The following is a 22,711-nucleotide window of genomic DNA, read 5'->3' as shown; positions in this document are numbered from 1 at the left end:
CCAGAAAGAAAGTCAAGAGGTTCATGCAAACTCAACTAAAAATAGCCCCGGAAATAGTCAACAAAATTACCTTCCACCGTGTCCACCACATCGGATACAAAAAACTAAATAATGACAACCACCGCAGGCCCACCGTAGTTAAATTTGAACATTACAAGAACAAAGAGCTGATGAAGAGAACAAACTTAATGATGAGTCCTGCTGCAAGATCCTGGGAGGTGTAAAAACTGTTAGATGTCAGAAGGCAATGACTGTAGAAAAGAAAACGGTCAGTACTTCCTGTTGACAAACTATATGTAGATAGGCGGCTCTATCGAGATAAGTCTGTCACTACCTGAGTACATCGCCATGGTAGCTTATGCTGAACAGCTAACCGGCTCCGGAGCAGGTTAACTTCAGAGGATCAGATCACAACCTGTCAACACCACGACCACTGACCAATCAAATCACTTGAAAAAAAGAGTCGTCATTCCTACAGGATCCCAACATGGACAAAAGACCTGAGTTTACAATAAAGTGACAAGTAAAAAAGAGCGATATATATTTTTATAGGTCAGTGGAAACATTTTACTGTTCCAGTTTCCTGTTTTTGTTTCCACTCTGGTTTTAAAACAGAGCTTCTAACAAACGGAGAAAACGTTTATGACTCTAAACTCATGATGATGATTTTAGCTGCATTTTAATTGTGCAAAGTTGATTTTCTCCCCGGAGTGAAGCTGACAGTGTGGACGATTGTACATTCTGATCCCGTCTGCAGCTCAGAATAACATGAGACAACTGTGTGATGATAATTAGAAATAAAAACGAAAGCTTGTCTTTAATTAGAAAAATAATCCACACACTGTTAATTGGCTCCCATGATTATAAATGCAACATTTGGGTCAGAGAGGCCTCATCAGTCATTAACTACTTTTCCGATCTTTGCTTCGGCAGCAGAAACAGTCTGTCATTACTCTTAAGTTTTATTATGTGACATATTCAGAATGGTTTCTTCATCATCCAACTAAAAAATACTCACTCTATAGTCAAGTCATATATAATAATTCCTACATGTATTTAAAACCTTAGTCCACTTTTAATATTTGGAAATTATTTCTAGTGTTTCTACATCTTCTTACTCAGGCTATCGTTCACATTTCACTTTGTTGAATATGACTTTTTGCTGTCACTAAAACAGAAGTTTTCAGCTTGTACTTGGTATCACTGTTTCATCTCATATCATATGAAGTCCTTCATTCATGCTTCTGATGATGTCGCCCATAATTAACAACCCCGAATCTTTCACATGAACGTGCTTGTAGCTGGATAGGAAAACTGGACGGCTAGTGTTAGGCTCAGTGAAGCCAGCTCACGAAAAGATATTCTGAGTATGCTGAAGTTGCTTCGTAGTAAAGGCACCTGGTTGTTTTGATCAGTCTATCTCACTACTCTATTAAGGTTTCACTAATGCGTCACTACTGCACCGTCTTATGCAAAACAGTGTGCTCTATGTTTTCAACCTTGGTGTGTGCTTATTCTAATTCATTTCCTTGTCATTTTGTCCATGTGTGTTTTAGTTTCATTTCTTCATTGTTATCCCCTCCTCCCCCTTCTCTCACATCTCCCTAACATACATCCGAGAACAGTCTCATCCCATTCATATCAACAAAGCCTTTTATATACCTACATCCCTCTTTATGCTACCTGCTCCCACATTACAACGTTCACTCCCATTACATAGACATCACCTCACTTCTCTTTCCATAAACATGTATTGGTTAGTATACAGTCTGGCCCTACCGTAGTAAGACATGCTGCACTCAACCTTTTATTATTTGTGACACAGTCTTTTATATCCAGCATACACATAAAGTCCGTATCCTCCTTTGAGCATCTATTATGCTTTTTCTCACATATATATGGCAACTCTTTATATACTCTTATTTTATTTTGGTTTATTTTTTCCTGCTCTTTTGCTCTGGATGGTATTAAATATAATTTCCTTTGTAAATATAATCATTGTCAACATTATTATCATGTTGGTGTCACAAACATGTGTTCTCCTGTCTCCTGTTGTGTGTTTTTTGCTCTCTCCATTGGTATCGATGATATATATTTTTTTTAAAAATAGCAAAAGACCAATGAAACGCCACACAAATCCCAGAAAATATCTACTGATATCCTGAAGTTTTGTACTTTGTCTTTTTGTTGTCACAGTGACTCACATTCTTGCTTTTGTTCTGTGCATTTTTTTCAACAATTAACTTCAGGTGGGGTCGCCCCAGAAATCTATATACTTTCAATTATGGTCACACACTAAGCCACTTTGTTATAGTTTCCTTTGTTTGAATAACAATAACAGATTGGAAAACACAGATTTTGTATCCATGAATCCATGTGTGTGTCTCTTGGGATTTTTGTTGATGCCGATGACTCAATAATAACTTCACCAGGCGGTGAGATTTTAAGCTTCTCAAACTTGCTTCTGTTTTGGAAGAAAAACTCATGGAAGAAAAATTCTTTACCCCCACCTGCTGCTTAATGTTGGAGGACGACGATGAGCAATGGGCTTTGGAAAACATTTTGTTTTCATGCGTAAACAGAAAATGACAGAGCATTGTTATTATTGTTAAATTATTTTGCATAGTGCTGGGTGATCATGTAACTAATTGTTTTTGTTGGCTCTGTGCTCTAATTGCTGAATTATGATGAAAAAGTGATTATTTTTTATGTCTAGCAGAGGAAATCTCTGTGTTTAGAAAACTTTTAACTTTTTAACTTTCGCTTGGCTTTGATCCTGCTATATTTGAGGTTGTTTGTATGTTGCACTGTATATTTGTTGTATGTGCAATTCATACAGTATGTGTTTTTGTATTTTGTGGGTGGTTTGCATGCATTAATGTGCACAGTTAATCCCTGTTTTAACTAGAAAAACATGTCCCACTGGTTTCAAAACTAAATGTAGAAAAGTACACACACACATGGAGAAGATGTAGATCAGATCCCTCGAAGCATCTCCCACATCGGTCTCGTAATGTATCCGTTCTGATAATAAGACAAGTGCTGCGCTTAAGGTATTTTCAAATGAGACACACTGACTGGATATAATTTAATTTAAGATTGTTAACATACAGGATACTGTAGCCGACTGGAAGAATTTAAGTGTCTAAAGCATGGAACAGAAAAAGCATCTCATCTGATGTTAGATAATTTATCCCCAAGTGAGTTCAGATAATGGCATAAAAGGCAGCGGTCTAAATCATTTAATAGTATTTTGACTTGTTGTGAAAGAACAACACAATGCACTTGTCTTCTTCTCTCTTCCCCCACCAACATATCAATGTTACTACTGGCAATACTACTGCCATCACTACTGCTACCACCACCACCACCACTACTACTACTACTACTCATACAAAATAAGTAGGTACATTTGAAAGCTGCATTAAGCAGCATTTAGAAACTAAAGAGCAGGATATTTTTTGCTCAGGGGTTGGTGGAGACCAAAAACAGGGCTAAAAGGGAGTTACTATTGGACTTACATTCATCATGTTACCAGAAATGAAACATGACTCGAAATAAATGCTGATGTTGCTCTGTATCTGCTGGATATGTAAGTATTTAGCTATAACAATTATTATAGCTTTAAAGAATTAAAACTGAAAGAAATGTCCAACCCATTAAACATTAGATTTTCCTACAATTCATTTTAATACGGCTAAAGTTGGACTCTGCCTCCCAACATCATAAACGTGCTAAATTTGTATCAGTAAATACAATTTTGTAATTATGGTTTTGTATTGCAGAGTCGCTCATAACCAGATTGGAGGCGGATTTCATGAGTACTTAGCTACTTGATAGTTATGATGGTACTGGAAAATAGAACTTATTTGTGGTATTGCTTGCAGGTAATTATAGTTTTTCTTAGCTTCTGAGTCAAGTCGAAGAACTTTATGTAACATAAGAGCAGGAACAGCAACTACAGACTCTGTCTTGACTGTTGTGATACATGTTTTCCCTTTTTTTTTCAAATCCTCCACTACAATCAGTGACTTTTGTTACCTTCATTGTGCAGACAGAATAGGTTCCACAATATTATTATATTATTTCCCCAATCTATTTACCATCTTAAAGTACTTTTCTCCATGTTTTTTTTCAGATATGTTTATCTATGTGATCTGGTTTACAATAGGCACCGCAGAGTCTGTAGAGGTAGCTTGATTCAAGCCTGTTTTTAATTCATAATCATTATCAAAGCTGATCTCTTATCAACAGATATGTCCACAGGTCACAAGATTGCATCTAAAAAACATTTTTGTTTTCTTTGTCTCACCTCCAGTCAGTTGTGTGTTATGCTCACAGTCCACATTTTCCGAAGTAGACAAAGACAAGCTGGATACACAGACAGGCTGATGTCCTACTATCCATGAACCAAAAGCCAGCTGGCATGAATTCTTTATCTCACTCATGAATGCCCATAATTTATTGATGCGGTTCCAGAGGAAAAGTTTACCCCCCTGTCCACAGGCTAGTGCTTCACTCTCGAGTTTGACTGTTCTCAGACAGCGACTATGTTACAGTGGAGTGATATATGTATCGTGTGTCAAGTGTCCAGTGTCTTTAGATGGCTGGAGTTTGCTTTCGTTTCAAATATCTATATTCCCACGTATCTTATTTAAGAGTGGCTTTTTTTTTCTGAGTCCGGGAGTTAATGTTGTAAGCCCTGGGTCACATTACCCACATGACACTCAGCAGCAATATTAGTCCCCACTGTATGCCAGCCGGCACCATCTTCACTGCAAATCTGACTCAAATGACTCTCTTGGTTCCCTTGGAAACCAGGTGCTCAGAGATCAGGAAAGATCCATTTCACACTTCAGTAGCAAGCGGAAAGACAAAGAGACAGTAAGACGAAGGGAAAGTGGGAGGGAGAGAGGATTAGAGAGAGTGGAAGCAAGCTTGACCGTAAAAGATGCTTCATTCTTATAGCCCCTTTGTCTCAAAATAGAATGAAAATAGTAAAAAATAGATTGGAAAGAAATGTGTTGCTTCCACTCATGGGATTTTCTACCATTTAGAGTAGTCAGTACCCCGATGCAGAGCAATGGGAAAATGCACAGGGTTTGTTTAGATGTGGTATCTGAAGAGAAGAGGGCGAAAATGGCTGCAGTTCTCATTTATTGATGCAGCTTTTATTGTTATCACTTGTAAGGCATGCATGCCTGCACTTCACACAGACTAAAAGAAGGAGATGGCTTAATGCAGACAGCCAGTTATATCTCACCATGTCTGAAAACACTGCCAAAGGTCAAGATTTCTTTTGGCACACAGACGCATTTTTGCCTCTACAGAAAGGTCAGCATCCTGGGAATACTAAAGTTTACAGCTGCACAGTTTGGAACAGTATATCCTTAAATACACTGAACGTCGGGGGAAATCAAATCATCCGTCTGAAGTTAGATTTTGTATGTGTCTTTAGGGTTTTCATTTGCTGGAAACAAAGGCGGTGTTTATCATTTTCATACATTTTATATGCGTGAATTTAGCCTGAGATTGGAGCTCCCTGTTCATATGTGGTTGAGTAGGTGGGTGAAATGCTCCACATTTCACACAGGGATAAAGTAGTCTACCGGGATAAAGCAATCAGAGCTAAGACACTTTAATAACATTGCATTGTATGAAAGAACGGTGCTATTTTAAAATATATAGAGAGTGCTGTGCCTGTGTTTTTTTATTGCTGGATGATTGTAATCACTACCTTTGGTTTCAGCTTTAAATTCACTGATTCAGCATGGAAATTAGAAGAAAAAGAAAGATGATGAATAAACAGATGAAATGAAATAAAATATAACAAGCTTCTACCTTAATTAATGTACTTGATAGATGTTGGTTGTAAGGAGGTGTCATTTTCAGTACGGCTTCCTAAAGAATGTCCTGATGCATTGTATCAGTGCTGATTTTCATAATATTTTTTGTAAAATACAATATTTCATCTTGTATCTTCAATGGGTAAAAAAGGTTGAATCTCCACCTTTCAGAAAGTGTGCAGACAAGCGTCTCTATACAGTGGTGCTTTTAGATAAATGTTAATGTCAGCATGCTCGTATATCTTCATCATGTTCACCATTGTGATTGAGCGCATTAGCATGCTAACATTTGTTAATTAGTGCTGAACACATGACAGTTGAGGATGATGGGAATGTCATTAGTTTTACAGGTATTTGGTCATAAACTCAAGTATTGGACATATTAAAAATCTGACTAGATGAAGGCGCTACATTAAAAGTCAGGGGATCACCAAAGTCATTATGATTCATTGTCTGGGGACCATGAAGGTCTACAGAATTTCTTACCAGTAATTGTTGATAGATTTCAGTTGCAATGCCATGCCGCAAGCAGGGCTAAAAATAGCAAATTAAGCTAAATTCAACAAGTTGTACATCGATAGATGAGTTGTTAAATTTTGATGTACTTAAGCTCATGCTGGTCCACACCTCACAGTAGGTGTGTGTTCTCAATGTTAAAAAGGATATAAACTTTGGTTTATAGGTTGCCATTAACAAACCATCTGTGCTTGTCCTCTGGTGCATCCAACAACACATTTAGATTTCCTCTCCACCATCGTCTCTATGGCAGGTTTAATGTTAGACAGACTGTGTTGTTTGCAGTGCAACTTGAAAAGAAAAACTAAAACAACAAAGGCATGACATAATTTTTTTAAATGTCCAAATCAAATAAAGATCAGCCTATTGGTGTAGACAAATATGTTGCAGCAGCAGTTGTGATCATCCCAATTTCTATAAGATAACAAAGAAACTCTTGAAGAACTTATAAACATAAGAAACACAGGAAGCAACCTCAAAAAAGGCAATTCAAAGAGAGACAGCTGTATGTCAGTGTGCTCTTTGTATTCATATCTTCATGAGGACCAGATAACCTTAAAGCCCAGGGTTAACAACTGACATTATATCAGTTTAGAAAAAGCTTTACTTTGATCTTACAACTGAATTCCAGCCATAAATATTGGTTATTTTTTTCTAAAAGCGTAATTTAAGATCCAGCATTTATTAAAACAGCAAACTTCCTGATGTGAACTTTTTGTTGTTGTTGTGGATGTCGAGGCGCTACATTGTTGTACACGGCTTTTGTTGATTGAGTAGGTGGTTTAAATAGCACAACAGCTGTCCTGATGGCTCTGTTGACTACCACTTAGCTTGTCACAGGAAGTACGATATAATCAATCACATCTTTCTCAAGTCGTTGTTATGTATCCAGGAATATTGACAAAGGTGAAGGTTAATGGTTGTATCCATTTCAAAAGGATGCTGTTTTATTGAGAATTTTACGTTGAAAAAGGCAAACATCCAACAGTATTTGATTGTCTATTGATCTGATTTGTAGAAAAGCTCTCTGACCTCTGATTGATCAATGGGGTGTCTGTTTACAGAAATCACAACCACAGGAGCAAAGCTACTCGTGCGCATGAAGTCATCTACATCCCATATTTCCACAACCTTAATTAGCTAGGGGTGGGACAAAAAAAAATATTGCAACATATTTCGATATTTCCACTTGCGATACGTTATCGTTACACTGGCGCCAAGTATCAATACATATTTTTCAAACAAAGGACCACTCAGAATTGATTCAGCTACTTCAGCTTACCACTACCAGAGCGCCACTACCCACAGACTGGTGACGGTCAATTGTAGGTGACAATGAAGAAGAAATGCAAGCAAAATAACCAGCCATGAGCCGCTGCTGTTTGACTCTCTGTGTCTTTGCTGGAAACACATAGAGTCCGCTGGAGCTTTGACAGTCACCAGAAGCACATTCATGGCCCTTTGTAAAAGTTTCTGTGTGGTAGCTGTTTTGTAGCGGAGCTAGCGGCTCTATGAGAGGCTCTCCAGTGTGTGTGTTTGTGTCTGTGGTGTAGTGTCAGTAAGTAGCCTTAGCCCTGCTATTTATCATGTTAATGTTACCGTTGTTAGGCCAGAATATCTCTCAAAGCTCTGAATATAGTTAATTATCGGCTGGTTGTGTGTTGTGTTTACTGCCACAGAATAAATCTTTGGGTTATTAGCATGACGTCGCCTTTCTGTTGCCTCTCATCAGACTTGTTAACGCTACCAGCAGCGCTGTGCACAAACTGAGGCTAAAGTTAGCAGTGTTTTGATATTTATACAAACAGGCTACTGTGAAACTAATTTACTGTTAATAAATATTGTAATAATGAAATAATTTTTTCTCTCTTCTTCAGTTTCATATATCATGATGTGTCTTTGAGTATTTCTTTGTGATATATCGTTATTGTGAGAAGAATATCGTGATAGTATCGTATCGTGAGTTCAACCCCTTGAATTAGCCCATAGGGCCTTATGGTAGATGTGTTTTAAATTTAAAAAGTAGGCTGTCTGAAATAATTTTACCTTGTACCTCTTGAGCTTGGGCATATGAGTATGGAGGATTTGTCATGGGTGGAGAAATGACACTTTTCCTCTGCTATGTGGCACAGATCCAGCTGTCACGTTTATAGATCTGTACCTCTCAGTCAGGTACAGCCTGCGCTGAACTGGACACTGTTCTGAGGTACATTTAAATCACCTGCTTGTACTAAATGGTTTGATGTTTTCAGCACAGATACACAGAGAAATAAGTAAGTGGATGCAGAAACAAGACCATTATCTGGATGCCTGTTATAGCATCTGATTGTTTTATATCTGGTTCTGTCAGAGGTCTGAATGATTGTTGATATCATATTAAAGGCAACTTCAACAGCGTGTCTCTCCTCTTATTGTATGATAACAGAAGGAGATTAATATCTTATGAATGCAGAACACAAGTCTGTACACCTTATCTTGAAAATCCTTACCTCTGCGGCAATAAATCAGCTTATTGATGTGCCTGCTGTTTTTCTATGTGTACTCACTGCCTTCAGTATTGATTGGCTTCGCTGTGAGACAAACTGTGCAGAGACAGTAGTTGCACAAGCAGTGTAAATATACACACTCACACACACACAGCGGTACTGTACATTTTAAACATTAAAATGGAAAAGAACTTGTTATATAGCATTTCAAAGACTTTAAAGAATATAAAAAGCACTGTCTCTGCTGCAGAGTTGAGCTGTCTGTTTCGCTCTCACATGTACACACACACACACACACACACACACACAAATGCACCCCTCATTAACTTGTGGATGGCTCACTGAGCTGCTGCATACTGTATAACCACTCACTGTAGGCAGGCAGAGACCAGGTCTAATTGGTTACAAGGATATCAACAGCTGGACTGATACGGGTGGCTGCTCACTTTCCTCACTGACTACGACCACAGAGATTAATGTGCATATGTGTGTGTGTGGGTGTGTGTGTGCACACGTATAATTGAACACAATTAAGTGGATAGGAATGACACCTGACAGAAAGCCTGATTTCTGATCTTCCTCTTCAACTTTCTGGAAATTTGCAAATTTCACCCATTCATTAAATGTATCCTAAAACATCTATAGTGCCATTCACATGCCAAATGATGGCATTTCAGAGTAGCCTAACCTGTCCTAAAAATAACAATATACGACATGTAGTGCCTATGCCACAAGCCTAGAAATAAAGGGAGTTAGAGACAGACAGAGTTCACAAGGTTAACTTGCATCTGCAGTTATTTCAGAAAACTGTCTCTCCCTGTTGCTTTGATATGGACAGAATATCCAGGAGCTGCTGTGTGTTTGTGTGCGTGTTGGCAGGCCCACCACTTAAATCACACAAGAAAACCCTTAATGGAGCCTCAAGATCAAACTTGTTTAAGATCTGTATGTTATGAGTGTTGGGCAGCCTTCAGAGGCCATCTGACTGCTGCTTACTGCAGCTAAAATGTTGTGTATGTCCTGTGGATTGTTGCAGTGTACGTTTTTTAAATAGCGCTTATTAGCCATCTACCATCTGCTGGGCTGCGCGAGGAGAGCAGCTCATTATTCTGCCTGTTGTGTCTGCGTCGAAGCCGTAGCTCCACTCAAGCTATCAGACAAAGCTGCAGGGACCGTTCGTATGCAAGCAGCAGGGAGCAGCTGGAGGATGCGGTGTTACTGCACACAAGTGGGTTGTGAGTTGTATCTGGCATCTGTCTGATAGAGAATGAGCTGTCCTCCGGCCAATTTCTGACTCCAACTCTGACAGTGCAAAATACATCTGTCTTATGTATGACAAGATTGTCTCTAAAACGCTGCATATCCATTTTGAAATGAAACTCATTACAATTCAACAGCTTCTACAATGCAGTGGAAAGGATCTAGCCTGTAGGAACAAAATCATTGTATTTGTTACCTAGATGCTTAAAACGTGACACTTTGGCCTGTGTGTGTGCACCAGTGTAATGTAATGTGTGTTGTTGTTTTTCAGGACCTGGTTGGCAGTGCTCCGCCGCAGAGGAACTGGAAGGGAATAGCCATCGCCCTGCTGGTCATCCTCATCATCTGTTCCCTGATTGTCACCTCTGTCATCCTGCTGACTCCTGGTATGCACAGTACACACACATGCACGCACTCACACACACACGCGCACATATATCAGCAATCAGAAAGCACATACCTCCACCAAGGCTGCACAATCCTCTCAAATGATTATTTTACAAGTAGAAAATGTTTAGAACTTTGTAATCTGCATCTGTATCAAAATAACATAGTCACAGACAATCATGGGATGCAGTGTGCCAGATTTTGCATAACAGATTCATGTAAAAATAGCTGAAACATTCAGAAAGTCTCTATTTTGCAATCTTGCAAAAAATAAAATAAAATAATAACTTTAATTTTAAAAAATTTCCACATCCTGAGATCTTCGAAATATTTTGCCAATGAAAAAACAAACAATATGCAGTATATATGTTTTAAACACACTGACTTGACTTTAAATGGAGAACAGCAAACACCACAGATAAAACTCAGATTGCATTTCTCTACCAAGGCCACACATTCCTCTCAATTATTATTTTAAAAGTGGAGAATGTTTAGAAATGTTTTTTTTTTCATGCATCAAACTACGCAGTGTTAGACATTCACAGGATACAACATGGCAAAGTTTGCTCAAGAGATTCATTAGAAAACAACAAAAATGTTCCAAAACCAGCAGTTTCACAATGTTAAGAAATCAATTCATCTCATCAACACTCATTAAAAACATATTTTTGTTTCTTGGGCTGTGGTCAAACATTGCACCAAATTTCACTCAAATCTGTTCACCTTTTGAGATATTCTGCCAAATAACAGACAAATGGGACATTAAACATGTTTTCATGTAAATGTAACAGGAATTCACACACACAAACGTGCGTTCAGCTGTATTCTGCCTCATGTACATGTATTCTACATAAAGCCTTTGACTTTAAATCAAGAACAACAACAATACATTTTACACACCTCAAATGAAACTCAGAGACCACATCTGCCAAGGTTGTACAATCTTCTCATATGATTATTTTTTATAGTGGAGAATTCTTGAGAAAAGTTCCAATCTGCGTCTATATCTGATTCTGCATCAAAATAAACAAAAGGTGCTGGAAACTAATGGGATACAATGTGCCAGATGTTGCAGATGTTGTTGGATCCTTATCAAAAAACCATTGTTTCCAACCAAAATCATTGTTCTTACTGTAAAAAGACCTGATGTACCATCAAGTTCCATTTGAAATCTGTAAATTTTTTTAAAACTTCTTAAAACTTTAAACTTTAAACTAGATAGAGCTGCAACAATTAGACGATTAATCAATTAGTCGATCGACCAACCATTTTGATAATCAATTAATCGTTTTGCATCACTCTGTAAGAAAAAATACAAAAAATCTCTCATTTCAGCCTATTAAATGTGAATATTTTCTGTTTTTTTAGTCCTCTGTGACAGTAAACTGAATATCTTTGGATTGTTGGCTGTTGGTCAGGACAAAACAAGACATTTGAGGTTTTACCCTGGGCTTTGGGAAACAGTAATCAACATTTTTCACAGTTTCCTGGTATTTTATACAACAAACGACTGATCAATTAATCAAGAAAACAATTGACAGATTAATCAATAATGAAAATAGTTGTTAGTTTCAGCCCTTCTTCTACATATTCTACACACAGACTGGGCTTTAAATTTAGTATTGAATCTCAAAATGTTCAATATTATTGAATTATTGAATTATTTAGAAGACTAATTAAACAAAACATTAAAACTCAATTCATTATTAGGAAATGTAATTCCATCATTCATTTTCATAATGACAGAATTTAATTGGACATCATTTAACTTAATTTCAAATAGTCAAATTTTATTATTCATTGTCATTTTTATTCATGTCAAGTTTTATTCAGCCAATCACATAATAACCACTTCCGTGTTTAGCCAGTTAGCTACTGTTAGCTGAAGCGACAACAATGCCAAAGTAATTCTGAATCCATCAACTAGACAAGGCTGCTGCTGTAAATAAAAACAGTAATTAGACACAGTAACTAAAACCCTTTCAGCTTTTAAGCCTTGGCTTAACAAGGCTGCTACCAAGCTGGTTTACTATTACTATTATTACTATTGTATCAAAGTGAAGAGTCAGTGTTAGTGAGTTCCTGTTGGCTTGAGTGGCAACAGCAAAAGATTCTGTCTCTTCTTCTTCATCTTCAGAGAGTTGTGTATCTTTCTCTGAGGAACATCTTTGAATTAAAAATGTGGCAGAAGTAATGCTAAATCTCTTCGCTTTGATGCTGAACAATAAACCGAGCTCACAACCCCGCCTAGCTAGGTAACCAGCAAGGTAGCAGAGATGCTAATGTGTGTGTTTACAGCAGCTGTGAGACAGTTTATTCAGAATTATTTTGACATTGTGCTGCTCCAGCTAACAGCTAACTGGCTAAATCTGGTAGCAGTTACTGACTTTGCTAGAGAGACTGAAGGGGCGGTGACAACACTGCAGTTATAAAAAGTGACATAAAACTTTACATGAAAATAGTGTCAATAAAAATGTCAATAACAAAAAGAAAAATATTGTTGAAAACTGTTGGGCATTTTGAAATAAAAATTCGAATTCATATAAAGTTTTTTATGAAAATAAGAATAACCATTTCATAATAGTTGAGCTGTAATAATTTCTTACATCATTTCACCAATTATCGTCTCATTTTTTGTTCAATGTATTCATGTGATTATGTATTTCATAATTATTTCTGTTTATTCCACATTTTGGGGCTCCATACAGCCCCTTTCTTTATCCTCAGCAGGATTCTGCTTTTTCTCGCTGTACATGCAGGCAGCTACATTAATTTGATAACCTTGTATCAACAGGAGCGAGATTTTACAGATGACATGATGGCTGCGGTTGGTGATTGTGTACAGATTTTACAAAGAGGTGCGGTCATCCTCTCACTGGATAATGGGCCTTTTAATGGTTAATGCCATTCAGGCCTGTTTAATGGAGATTATTAGTAATAGCTCCAGCCATTTGTCGGATTGTCACAGCATCGGAGAAACCATTTACAGCGTGATGGAAATGATCTTTCTCCCCTCACTCTGCAGCTTCCTGCCAGACAAGAGAATTTCTCTGATTTTTTAAGTCGATAAACACTTGGCGATTTACATTCACTCAGATCTTGCTGCTCAGTCGCAACGTAAAGCCTGCTGAAGAATCTGTCAACTTACTGATTTGTACAGTCCGACTGGGTTGTCAACTGTTGTGATAACTCGTGTCTAAGGAAACAATTGATTTCCCCTGGTAAAGGTATGGTGGAAGACAATTAAAAGACTCACACACTTGCTATGTCTCTTCCCTCACATCCACATAAACCCATTGGTGTTCTCATGCTGTCTGCTCCACCTGCAGTTCAGCTGTCAGCTTCAGATTTCATTTTGAGTTTTGGGGATAGAAGGAGTCGTCCTCCCGCTGCTGAAAAACTTGTGAACTGATACTCTCAAGATCAATAGAGCAATACCAGGGGCCCCTTTCTTGTTTGTACCTTGTTCTAAATTGCTCTACCTATAGGGGGGAATAGTTATTGAAGGTGCTATCTCCAGAGATAGAAGATGAGTATATTATAGTGAGATGGTGACAGTCTCTGGGTGAGGCTTCAGCCCCCTGAGCAACACACTGATGAAATCAAAAGTTTTCTTCTTTTTTTCCCGTCTGAATCTAGTAAACTCACTCCCTTGAAATGCTAATAAATCTCACAAGACTGGCTTGAAGTTTTCTACAAATTTATTTATCTAGATCATCCAGACACTTGTGAATTTACATATGAGCTGCTGTGCGTCATACTTAATTTATGTTTGTTTATTTATCTTTTGGTGATGCATTTGACAGGTGAAGATGACAGTCTTGCCCTTAAGAAGAAAGTGGCTATAGAAGATGTCTTTGGTCCAGACCTTCACATCCATGACCCAGATGCCAAATGGCTCAGCGGTGAGTGAACAGTCTGTCTGTTGACATTTAAAATCTGCCTCTCGTGTCAAAACACAAAAAATACCCAGACACATTATGACAGCCATCATTGTTGTCCATGACTCAGAATATAGCGCTGGTTTTAAAATCAGACGTCCTTTCTTCGATAGTAACAGTACTTGTTGTTCATTGTGTCATGCTCACATGGACCTGTTAGACAAAATATCATTGTAGTGCTGAAACAACCAACTGAGAATATAGCTTCTTACATATAATATTACTAGAGCTGCAACAATTAGTGGATTAATCGATTAATTGCAAACTATCAAATTAATCAATAACTATTTTGGTAATCTGTTAATCATTTTGTGTCATTTTTTTAAGAACAAAATGTCCAAATTCTCTAATTTCAGCTTCTCAAGTGTGAATATTTCCTGGTTTCAATGATAGTAAACAGAATATCATTGTGTTGTGGACAAAACAAGACATTTGAAGACGTCACCTTGCGCTCTGGAAAACAGTGATCGACATTTCACTATTTTCTGACATTTGATAGACATAATAATTTATCAAGAAAATAATCAACAGATTAGTCATTAATGAAAATAATCATCAGTTGCAGCTCTAAACATTACATTGCATCTTGCAATCTTCAGTCCCAAACTCTACAAATTGAATAAGTTATCTACTTTAATGGAGGATGAGTCAAATACTTGTATACGAAACAATGTCTGCTGGACAGAGTTCATGTATAGAATGATGATAACTTTATGTTTTTTGTGTCTAACCTTTTATTCACTTTTTTTATTACTGCATTTTGAACTAGTGTCACACAACTGTTGTCTCTTATGATGTGATGTAATATGAGTCTATGTTGCCTGTTGTCTTGAGTGAGTCCTGAAAACATTTTTTCAATTTCTTGTTCTTGGGATTCAAATCTATGTTTGGTGCTTGTGTTGTGATATTTCTGCATGCCAGACAATGAGTTCCTGTCTCCATTTTGTTGGATGGTTGATGGTCTGTGAAAACATCAGGGACAATGACGGTCTAGGTCTTTATTGTTCTATCCCTGAAAAAGATGTGGGTGTGTATATTTTAAAATATACTGGAGTGTTCCCAAAAGACCTAAAAAAATAAATAAATTAATTAATTCATCTGCAACAAAAAAAGGCTTCCTTCCTAAAACACAACTCAATATTTAATCTAATAAGAAGAATTCATCAGAGATTAAAGACATATTTACTGAAGTATGACCCTTAAGTGATCATAAGAAGCAGATTTTTAGCAATAAAACATAAAATGGTCTCATCTACATTAAATAACAAACACATCCTTCCCTCACCAAGAAGACCATTAAACCTGCCTGTTTCCATAGCTAACAGATTTATATCTGTGCAAACAGAGATCTCTGACTTTTGCTTAAATTCTTGTTTGAACAGTTACAGGAATCATTTATACTGTGTTTATAATTATCCTCTTTCAAAAAAAAGCACACAGATGTTAAGCAACATTATGTAGTTGCACACGAAGCTATTGTAGCTGTGATATTTTTCTGTCTCCATGGCAAAGAGAGGCCACCAGTTGTCAAGCTCATTTTGTATGCACTATAATCCAGCATGTTGTGTGCTGAGCCTACAGTGACGTGGTCTAAATTGAACAGATGTACAGCAGAACGGGTTTGCCGTGGCCTCTGTAACCTTGACAAGGTAGTGAGTAGGAAGCTGCCGGCTGAGCTCATGAATGTTGGATCAGCTGACTCAGTGCCCTCTGGTGTTCGACAGGAAAAGTACTTGAGATATTTTTCAGCTTTTTCATTAGAAACTGAATAAGTGGTACTTTACTCTGAGATGGATTAGAAGATGTTATCGCACACTGTTTACTGTTAAAAACACAGTAAGAGTCTGAACCAGTGGTTTCTGTTTGTGGCCAACTATTGCTATTGATTTTTCTTGCACTTGTTTGTTTATTAAAGCATTTTTATAACCCCATACGTAAATAATTTGTTAAGAGGGCTTTAATTCAGCTGAGGGTAAAAAACAGATATTTGGTTGTCATCTGATGGAGGAACAAGGATCTCTGAAGCCATTCAATGAGTCAATTATTAGAGCAAACTAGTTAAAGTACTTCAGTTGGAAAACAAAGAGACTTTTTCAGGTCATTAAATTTCAAAATTGAACTTCCTATCATGTGAATTCAATTTGGTGATTTCAACAGCACTTTGGAAAATAGGCCTCTTGGATTTCACCTCTTGGTTGGTTTAGAGTTTACATATACAGAGCAGACATTGTCACCTTTTGATTGTCATCTGAGTATTAATATTTTTATTTGACAATTAATTCTTAACCCAAGGTCCACTTTTATATATTTGTTAGGAGCTTTCAACCACAGTCTTCCTCAGTGGTTCGAGTTTGCTCGGAGCAAAATGAACCAGCATGAGCTCTGGAGAAAGAAAGTGAACCTTGAGTGTAGATTTGTTTTTGTCAAACAGCTACGTCCAGGGTCATTGATATAATTAATGCAGATAATACACAGCTGGTCATCTGACATCTAGTGAAACAAAAAGAAAAGATAATATATTAAAAACTATATAGCAAGGATTAATTATGGGATATTTCATCACACAAAGTTGTTCACTATTCACCTTTAAAGCTCTTTCCAGAAATTGAGCGAGCAACTGATTTTATTTTATCTTTTTATTCCTATCGATTTCCCTTGAAGCAATAAACATTATAGATCCAAGTTTATAAAAGAGCTTTTAACTATGTGTTGTAAAATGTTATGCTGCACCACTGTAGCTTTTTGTAGCGTATCGTATATAGTCATCATGATAATCAGTGTTTGTTGCCATTATAAAAAAAAAGTTTTAGTTGTGTTTTAAGACAAAACTCCAACACTCAGAAGAGAACAAAACCACCACAACCAGGCTGAGACACTAATGTACAGACAGCTAAATCAGGAATACCCAGCTAGAAGGGAACGTTCCCTCAACATTGGCCAACGTTACCTACAAGTTCTAATGTTTTAAGGAAAACATTTTAATGTAATGTTCAAATAATGTTCCTATGAGGTTAGATGTTAACTAAGACATAACGATTTAACAGCTCTTCTGAGGATGTTTTGAGGACGTTGTCGAGGTAACATATTATGGTCTACAATGGTCTATTATAAAACATTCCCACAATGTTACATGATAACAAAGAACATTCTCACTGCAACATTCAGAAAATGTTTTGAGAATGTCAGGGCATAATGTTGTAACAAGGTTATCAATAAACATTTTTAGGATGTTTTTAGAGAACGTTATCCTAAAACCAAAAGAAAATTTCCCGTTGAAAACATTATTAGAACATTACATGTAACATTATCAGAACGTTTTTAGAACAAAACATTTCTAGCTGGGTGCACCTAGTGACTTGCATGCATGTAGCTGTACTGTATGTATAAATACATTCACATTATCACCTGCACATATGGAAACTCACATCTTCTACTTGTGTGACAGACTAATGGTGACCTCACATCTTTGCTTTTGTTCTACACGTGCAGAATGTTCCCCTGATTACTTACATTACCAGCTTATTAACATATAATTAGTTAAGTTCCTGTGTTTCTATGCCCTTCATGCACGACCATGATGAAAATGTCCTCAGCACTTGCAGAAACCCCGGCAATCAATCGTGTGACATTGCATCTTGTCAGTTAACTTAATGCAATCAACTCCCATTTGGTACTAATGACCTTCTGATAAGGAGCCCGATGGGACAACCTCACACTTCAGTAGTCCTCATCAATATTTTGTGGGCTTCATTCACAGCAGTGCGTAATTGATCCCTGTTGCTCTTTGATCACTGCTTGCCTCAGTAGTCTTTGGACTCACCTCCGAGTTTCTCACTCACACTCGGATCCAAAGGCAAAGGATTCAACCTTCAGACTGATCTCTGAAACAAAGAACTGCTGCTGCCTGTCTGGCGCATTCATATTTCTGAGATCAGAATACGATATTGTCCAACAGTGAATATAAGTTCAACAAGCAATGTCTGTGGCTAAATCTACTTTGACTATTGAGGAAATAAAAGCAGTGACTTTGGCAACTGCATCACCATCACCATTCTTTATGACTCCGAGCTCAGATCTTCTCATAAAACTGATTTGACTTGATGACATTGAGTTCCCATCCTGAACTCAGTATGCAATCACATAGTCAACTCTTGTTTGTGTTCCTTGTCTCAAAAAAGAGCATCAAAAGAAAACAGAATAAACTGTGCAGCTGAAAGATGAACATTTTAACGAAACAGGTGTCACCAATTTAATTTGGTTAAGGTGTCATAGCTGGAGCCAGGCATTTTCACACCCATGTTTGTTGAGCATTTGTTGCTGCATTTTTTTTAAAATGGGTTTGATCACATTATTAGGTCATACTGTATAATTCAATCTGATGAGGAAAAACATTTTTGTGTTCCAAAGAGGTAAAAACCGCCTTTGTTTAAGCCTTGAATAATAGCAAAATATGTGCATCGGTGTTCAATTTTATATCTTGAATTTCTAAGGTAACCAGAGAAATAATGGGAATGCCTAATCAGATATGAGACTGTTGTTGTCTACAGGGCAGGATGACAAGCACAACAGTATTATAACAGTTCTGTTGTTCACGGCCCAGACAAGCTGTGCTGAGCCTGGACAGATCATATATTCACTTTCTTATGAATGTCTTCCAGCAGGAGATGTTGATCATTTAAGTGAGGCTTTAAGAGAGACCTGACAGTAAGAACAAGCAAAAACAAGAGCAACAGCTGCTTGGAATTAACAAGTGGTTTGTGAGCTTGCAGAGCTGTTTACACAAGTCGTTAGTTGAACATGACTGAAACCAAATGTATTCTTGAGATCCTGATATGTATGTTACTTTGAAATGTCAAAATAATAAGTGTTTGTTGTTGTTTTATTTGTTTGTTGTTTAGCATTATGTGCATCTTTACATGCAAAACATTCAACATAAATTCAAAATGGATGCTGATGGATGTTTTATCTGGGTGTCCACAGTGGGACTTTGAAACAGGGTTCACTCATGTGCAGGGAAATCTTTATCTTAGTAATTACATAACATGTAAAGAAGTACCTTGGGATGTATGTTTGGATGTGTGTATTGTATCTGTAACAAAATACACAGAAAAATATGACAGACTGAGTTATGACTGATTATCTTACATTTACTGATTTGTACACATTCACAGTCTTCATTTAACAAAATGTCATACATAGAATGATTTACTAGTATTGTAATGTATATTTAGCCCCAAAAGTATGAATGTAATTAAGAAATAATAAGGCTTATTTAGCATAGTTCACATATACTTCATTATTATCATTAATTATTAATGTTACTATGTGTAGTATCATGGAAAAAAACAATATGGATTATCTTTAAGTGTTAAAGGTGAAGGAGGAGGACAAGACATTATGAAAAGTAAACTTATAAAAAGTAAACTGGGAGTACAAACTGTATACTAGTGCCGTTTCTATTGTCTTCCTCTCTGATGCTTGTTTTTCTCTCTCATTTATAGACAATGAACTGCTGTATCGTACAAGGGATGGGGACGTTGACAGGCTCAATGTTGACACAAAGGAGAGTGTCGTTGTTGTGCCGAACCAGTTGTTTGTGAGTGTCGTCTTTCTTCCGCATTGTTTTTTCCAATTTATTTCAAGAACAGAAAGTATTTTGTCTACTGCTACTGCACTGGATGTGTTAGCGCTGCATTAATTGTACCAAGTGTGTTTTTGATCCTATCCAGGAGAGATCCAGAGCCACCAAGTACCAAGTGTCCCCAGACATGCAACATGTGTTGTTGGCCTTTGAAGTGAAACCGGTGAGAAAATCTTGGGAGTTCTACCTCGCGTTGTATATTTTTCCAGAATTTTTCCTCTTTTGACTGTGATGCTGTTTGTCTCTGCAGATCTATCAACACTCCTATGTGGCCAAGTACATTATATTCAGCCTTGTGACACAGTAAGACTCACTTTCTTTTTATTGCTTGTTGTCTTTTGGTCCCTTTCTGTCCGTTCTGTTCCTCTCACAGATCTCTAACTGGACAATATGCCCTCAACCTGACCTCATGTAACCAGTCCGCTGTCGTCAGCCCCCATTTACCTGCTTTTGCTTTGTGGAAATGCATTTAAATCCCATTTCATTTTGTGTGCTGCAGTCAGCATGGCCTGTTTTTAGCCTTTCATCCATCTACGTCCACTTATTTCCCTACTGTTCCATATTTGTAGTGAGTCAAAGCAAAGTCAGCTTGTGCTAAAAAAAAAAGGCCGTGGATGATTGATGAAGCCTACAGTGAGGGAGAAAGCCGAAAAACACGACTTCCTTGGTCTGACTGAGCATTTGTGTTAAAATATACAGCATGCGCACATACTGTATTGGGTCTTTAATGTGTTGTCTCCACAGGGAAAGTTGGCCTCTGACCCCCCCTGAAGTGCATGACGCTGTCTTGCAGTTTGCTGGATGGGGACCCAGAAACCAGCAGCTGGTAAGTAGCCACTACCCTCGAGATTACACTCACTAAACACTGGCACACTGCTGGAGATCTGTCAGAATCCGCCTGGCATCGCAGAGGAGGAACAGCAGTGATTTATGGTTTGTCACAGAGGATCAGACGAATGTGGAGATAAGAAGTGTCTGTACAGTGGACGGTAATGGCCGCCTTAAGGGTTCTAGGGTGAGTTGTCTTTGCTTCGACCTCAGTAAGTGTCACTATGAAGCCAGAATGATTTTTACTTTCTCAACTTTGTGACAACACATGAGCTGGGGAGAGCCGCAGAGGCAGATGGCATCTCAGTGGCACAACCCATGGTTTGGACAGTCTGAGGTTGCTGGGGGAGAGAAAACACATGGCACTGACACAAGTGTGTGTGTGTGTGTGTGTGTGTGTGTGTGTGTGTGTGTGTGTGTGTGTGTGTGTGTGTGTGTGTGTGTGTGTGTATATGTCATGAGCCTCATTTGGGGACAGATTTTGTAAAATGCACCAGTTGGATGGAGACAGTTTGTCCAACTGCACAAACAAAACTAGTGTCTTCAGTTTGGTTTTGCATTTGGCATTTCCATTCACTCATTTTTTTCATTAATATGCAGGCTTTATAGAATGAGAAAGGAGCTATATTAAAAAGTTTTTGTAGCTTACACCTGCAAAAATATTTTCCAGACGATCAGATGCCCTTCACAGTTCTGTCTATCTAAATAGTCACTTCTTTGCATTTATTTCCAAACCTTAAATCCTGACTATGTCTGTAACGAGCTGCACGAGAAAATTTAAAAAGACAGTAGAGTGAACTATTGTTTTTAAATTGAATATAACATAATTTCACGTTTTTAATAAACTTCAGTGAAGATCAGCTTCATGGTCCAACCTCTGCAATTCTTTTGACCATGGAAAGTACAAGTACATCATGTTCACATGAGTTGTGACCAGACCGTCCTTCCTAGAAAAACGACAGTATAGGTCATAATGTTCAAAAACGACCTATAGTTGTGTTTGAGTGACAGGTGGGTAATTATGACCCAGAAGAGTGACGCAGTTCAGATGATGTACTATATGAGGTGACAAATTTCCATATTAGGAGGTGATTGGTAGGGTGGATGGCTAGATAAATAGATGGCAAAAAGTGGACTTAACTGCAGGAGACCACTGTACGCTTCCTGTTTCCAGGAAGCGTACCATTTTAAAAATTTTAATTACAATTGTTGTGGTGTTTACTGTTGCCATGATGACAAAGGTTGCCTAACTTTAATTAAGTAGTAACTTTAACCCACACCACATTTCAAGTGATCATGTAACTAAACCATGATCTTTTCCTGACCCTAACCAAATGGTTTTTGCGCCTAAAGCTAACCAGACCTTAACCACAGCGTTGTCGCAAAAAATAAAGCCTAAAAAAAAAAAAAAAAAAAAACATTTTTAACAGTGATTTGTTTGTTTTGGAAGGCACTCCTATGGGTCATTCTGGAGTGCATGGTACAATCGACCTATGTGGTCAATTAATTATGAGGACGTGTTGGCTCATGATTGATGAGTCACAGCCAAAAGCGTTCTTGATACACTTTCATCAGAAAACATTAATAAACAATCTTAGTCCATGTATTAAAGGATGAGTAGATCAGTTTGGTTGGGAGTAAGTTATTAGGTATACCTGCACACCTGCTCGTTACTGCAAATATTTAATCTACTGTGGCAGAAACTCAATGTATGAAAGCATGCAGACATGGCCAAGGGGTCTAGCTGTTGTTCAGACCAAACATCAGAATGGGGAAGAAGTGGGCACAGGCTCACCAAAACTGGAC

At 37.7% G+C, this 22,711-nt stretch overlaps 1 protein-coding gene across 2 annotated transcripts in view; it reads left to right on the top strand.

Moving 5' to 3' along the window:
* Positions 1-22,711, top strand: part of LOC122994522 (dipeptidyl aminopeptidase-like protein 6) — a 93,369-nt gene that overhangs the window by 53,357 nt on the left and 17,301 nt on the right. For both annotated transcript variants that reach the window (XM_044369252.1, XM_044369251.1), the window contains 6 exons: positions 10,380-10,494; positions 14,302-14,400; positions 19,938-20,032; positions 20,166-20,240; positions 20,328-20,380; positions 20,822-20,903. In XM_044369252.1, coding sequence (XP_044225187.1) covers positions 10,380-10,494; positions 14,302-14,400; positions 19,938-20,032; positions 20,166-20,240; positions 20,328-20,380; positions 20,822-20,903 — 519 coding nt within the window. The remainder of the gene's footprint in view (positions 1-10,379; positions 10,495-14,301; positions 14,401-19,937; positions 20,033-20,165; positions 20,241-20,327; positions 20,381-20,821; positions 20,904-22,711) is intronic.

This window comes from Thunnus albacares, chromosome 12, assembly GCF_914725855.1.
Source record: "Thunnus albacares chromosome 12, fThuAlb1.1, whole genome shotgun sequence".
Taxonomy (NCBI): Eukaryota; Metazoa; Chordata; class Actinopteri; order Scombriformes; family Scombridae; genus Thunnus; species Thunnus albacares.
The sequence above is the reverse complement of the archived record's forward strand: the minus strand, read 5'-3'. Positions and strand labels throughout refer to the sequence as shown.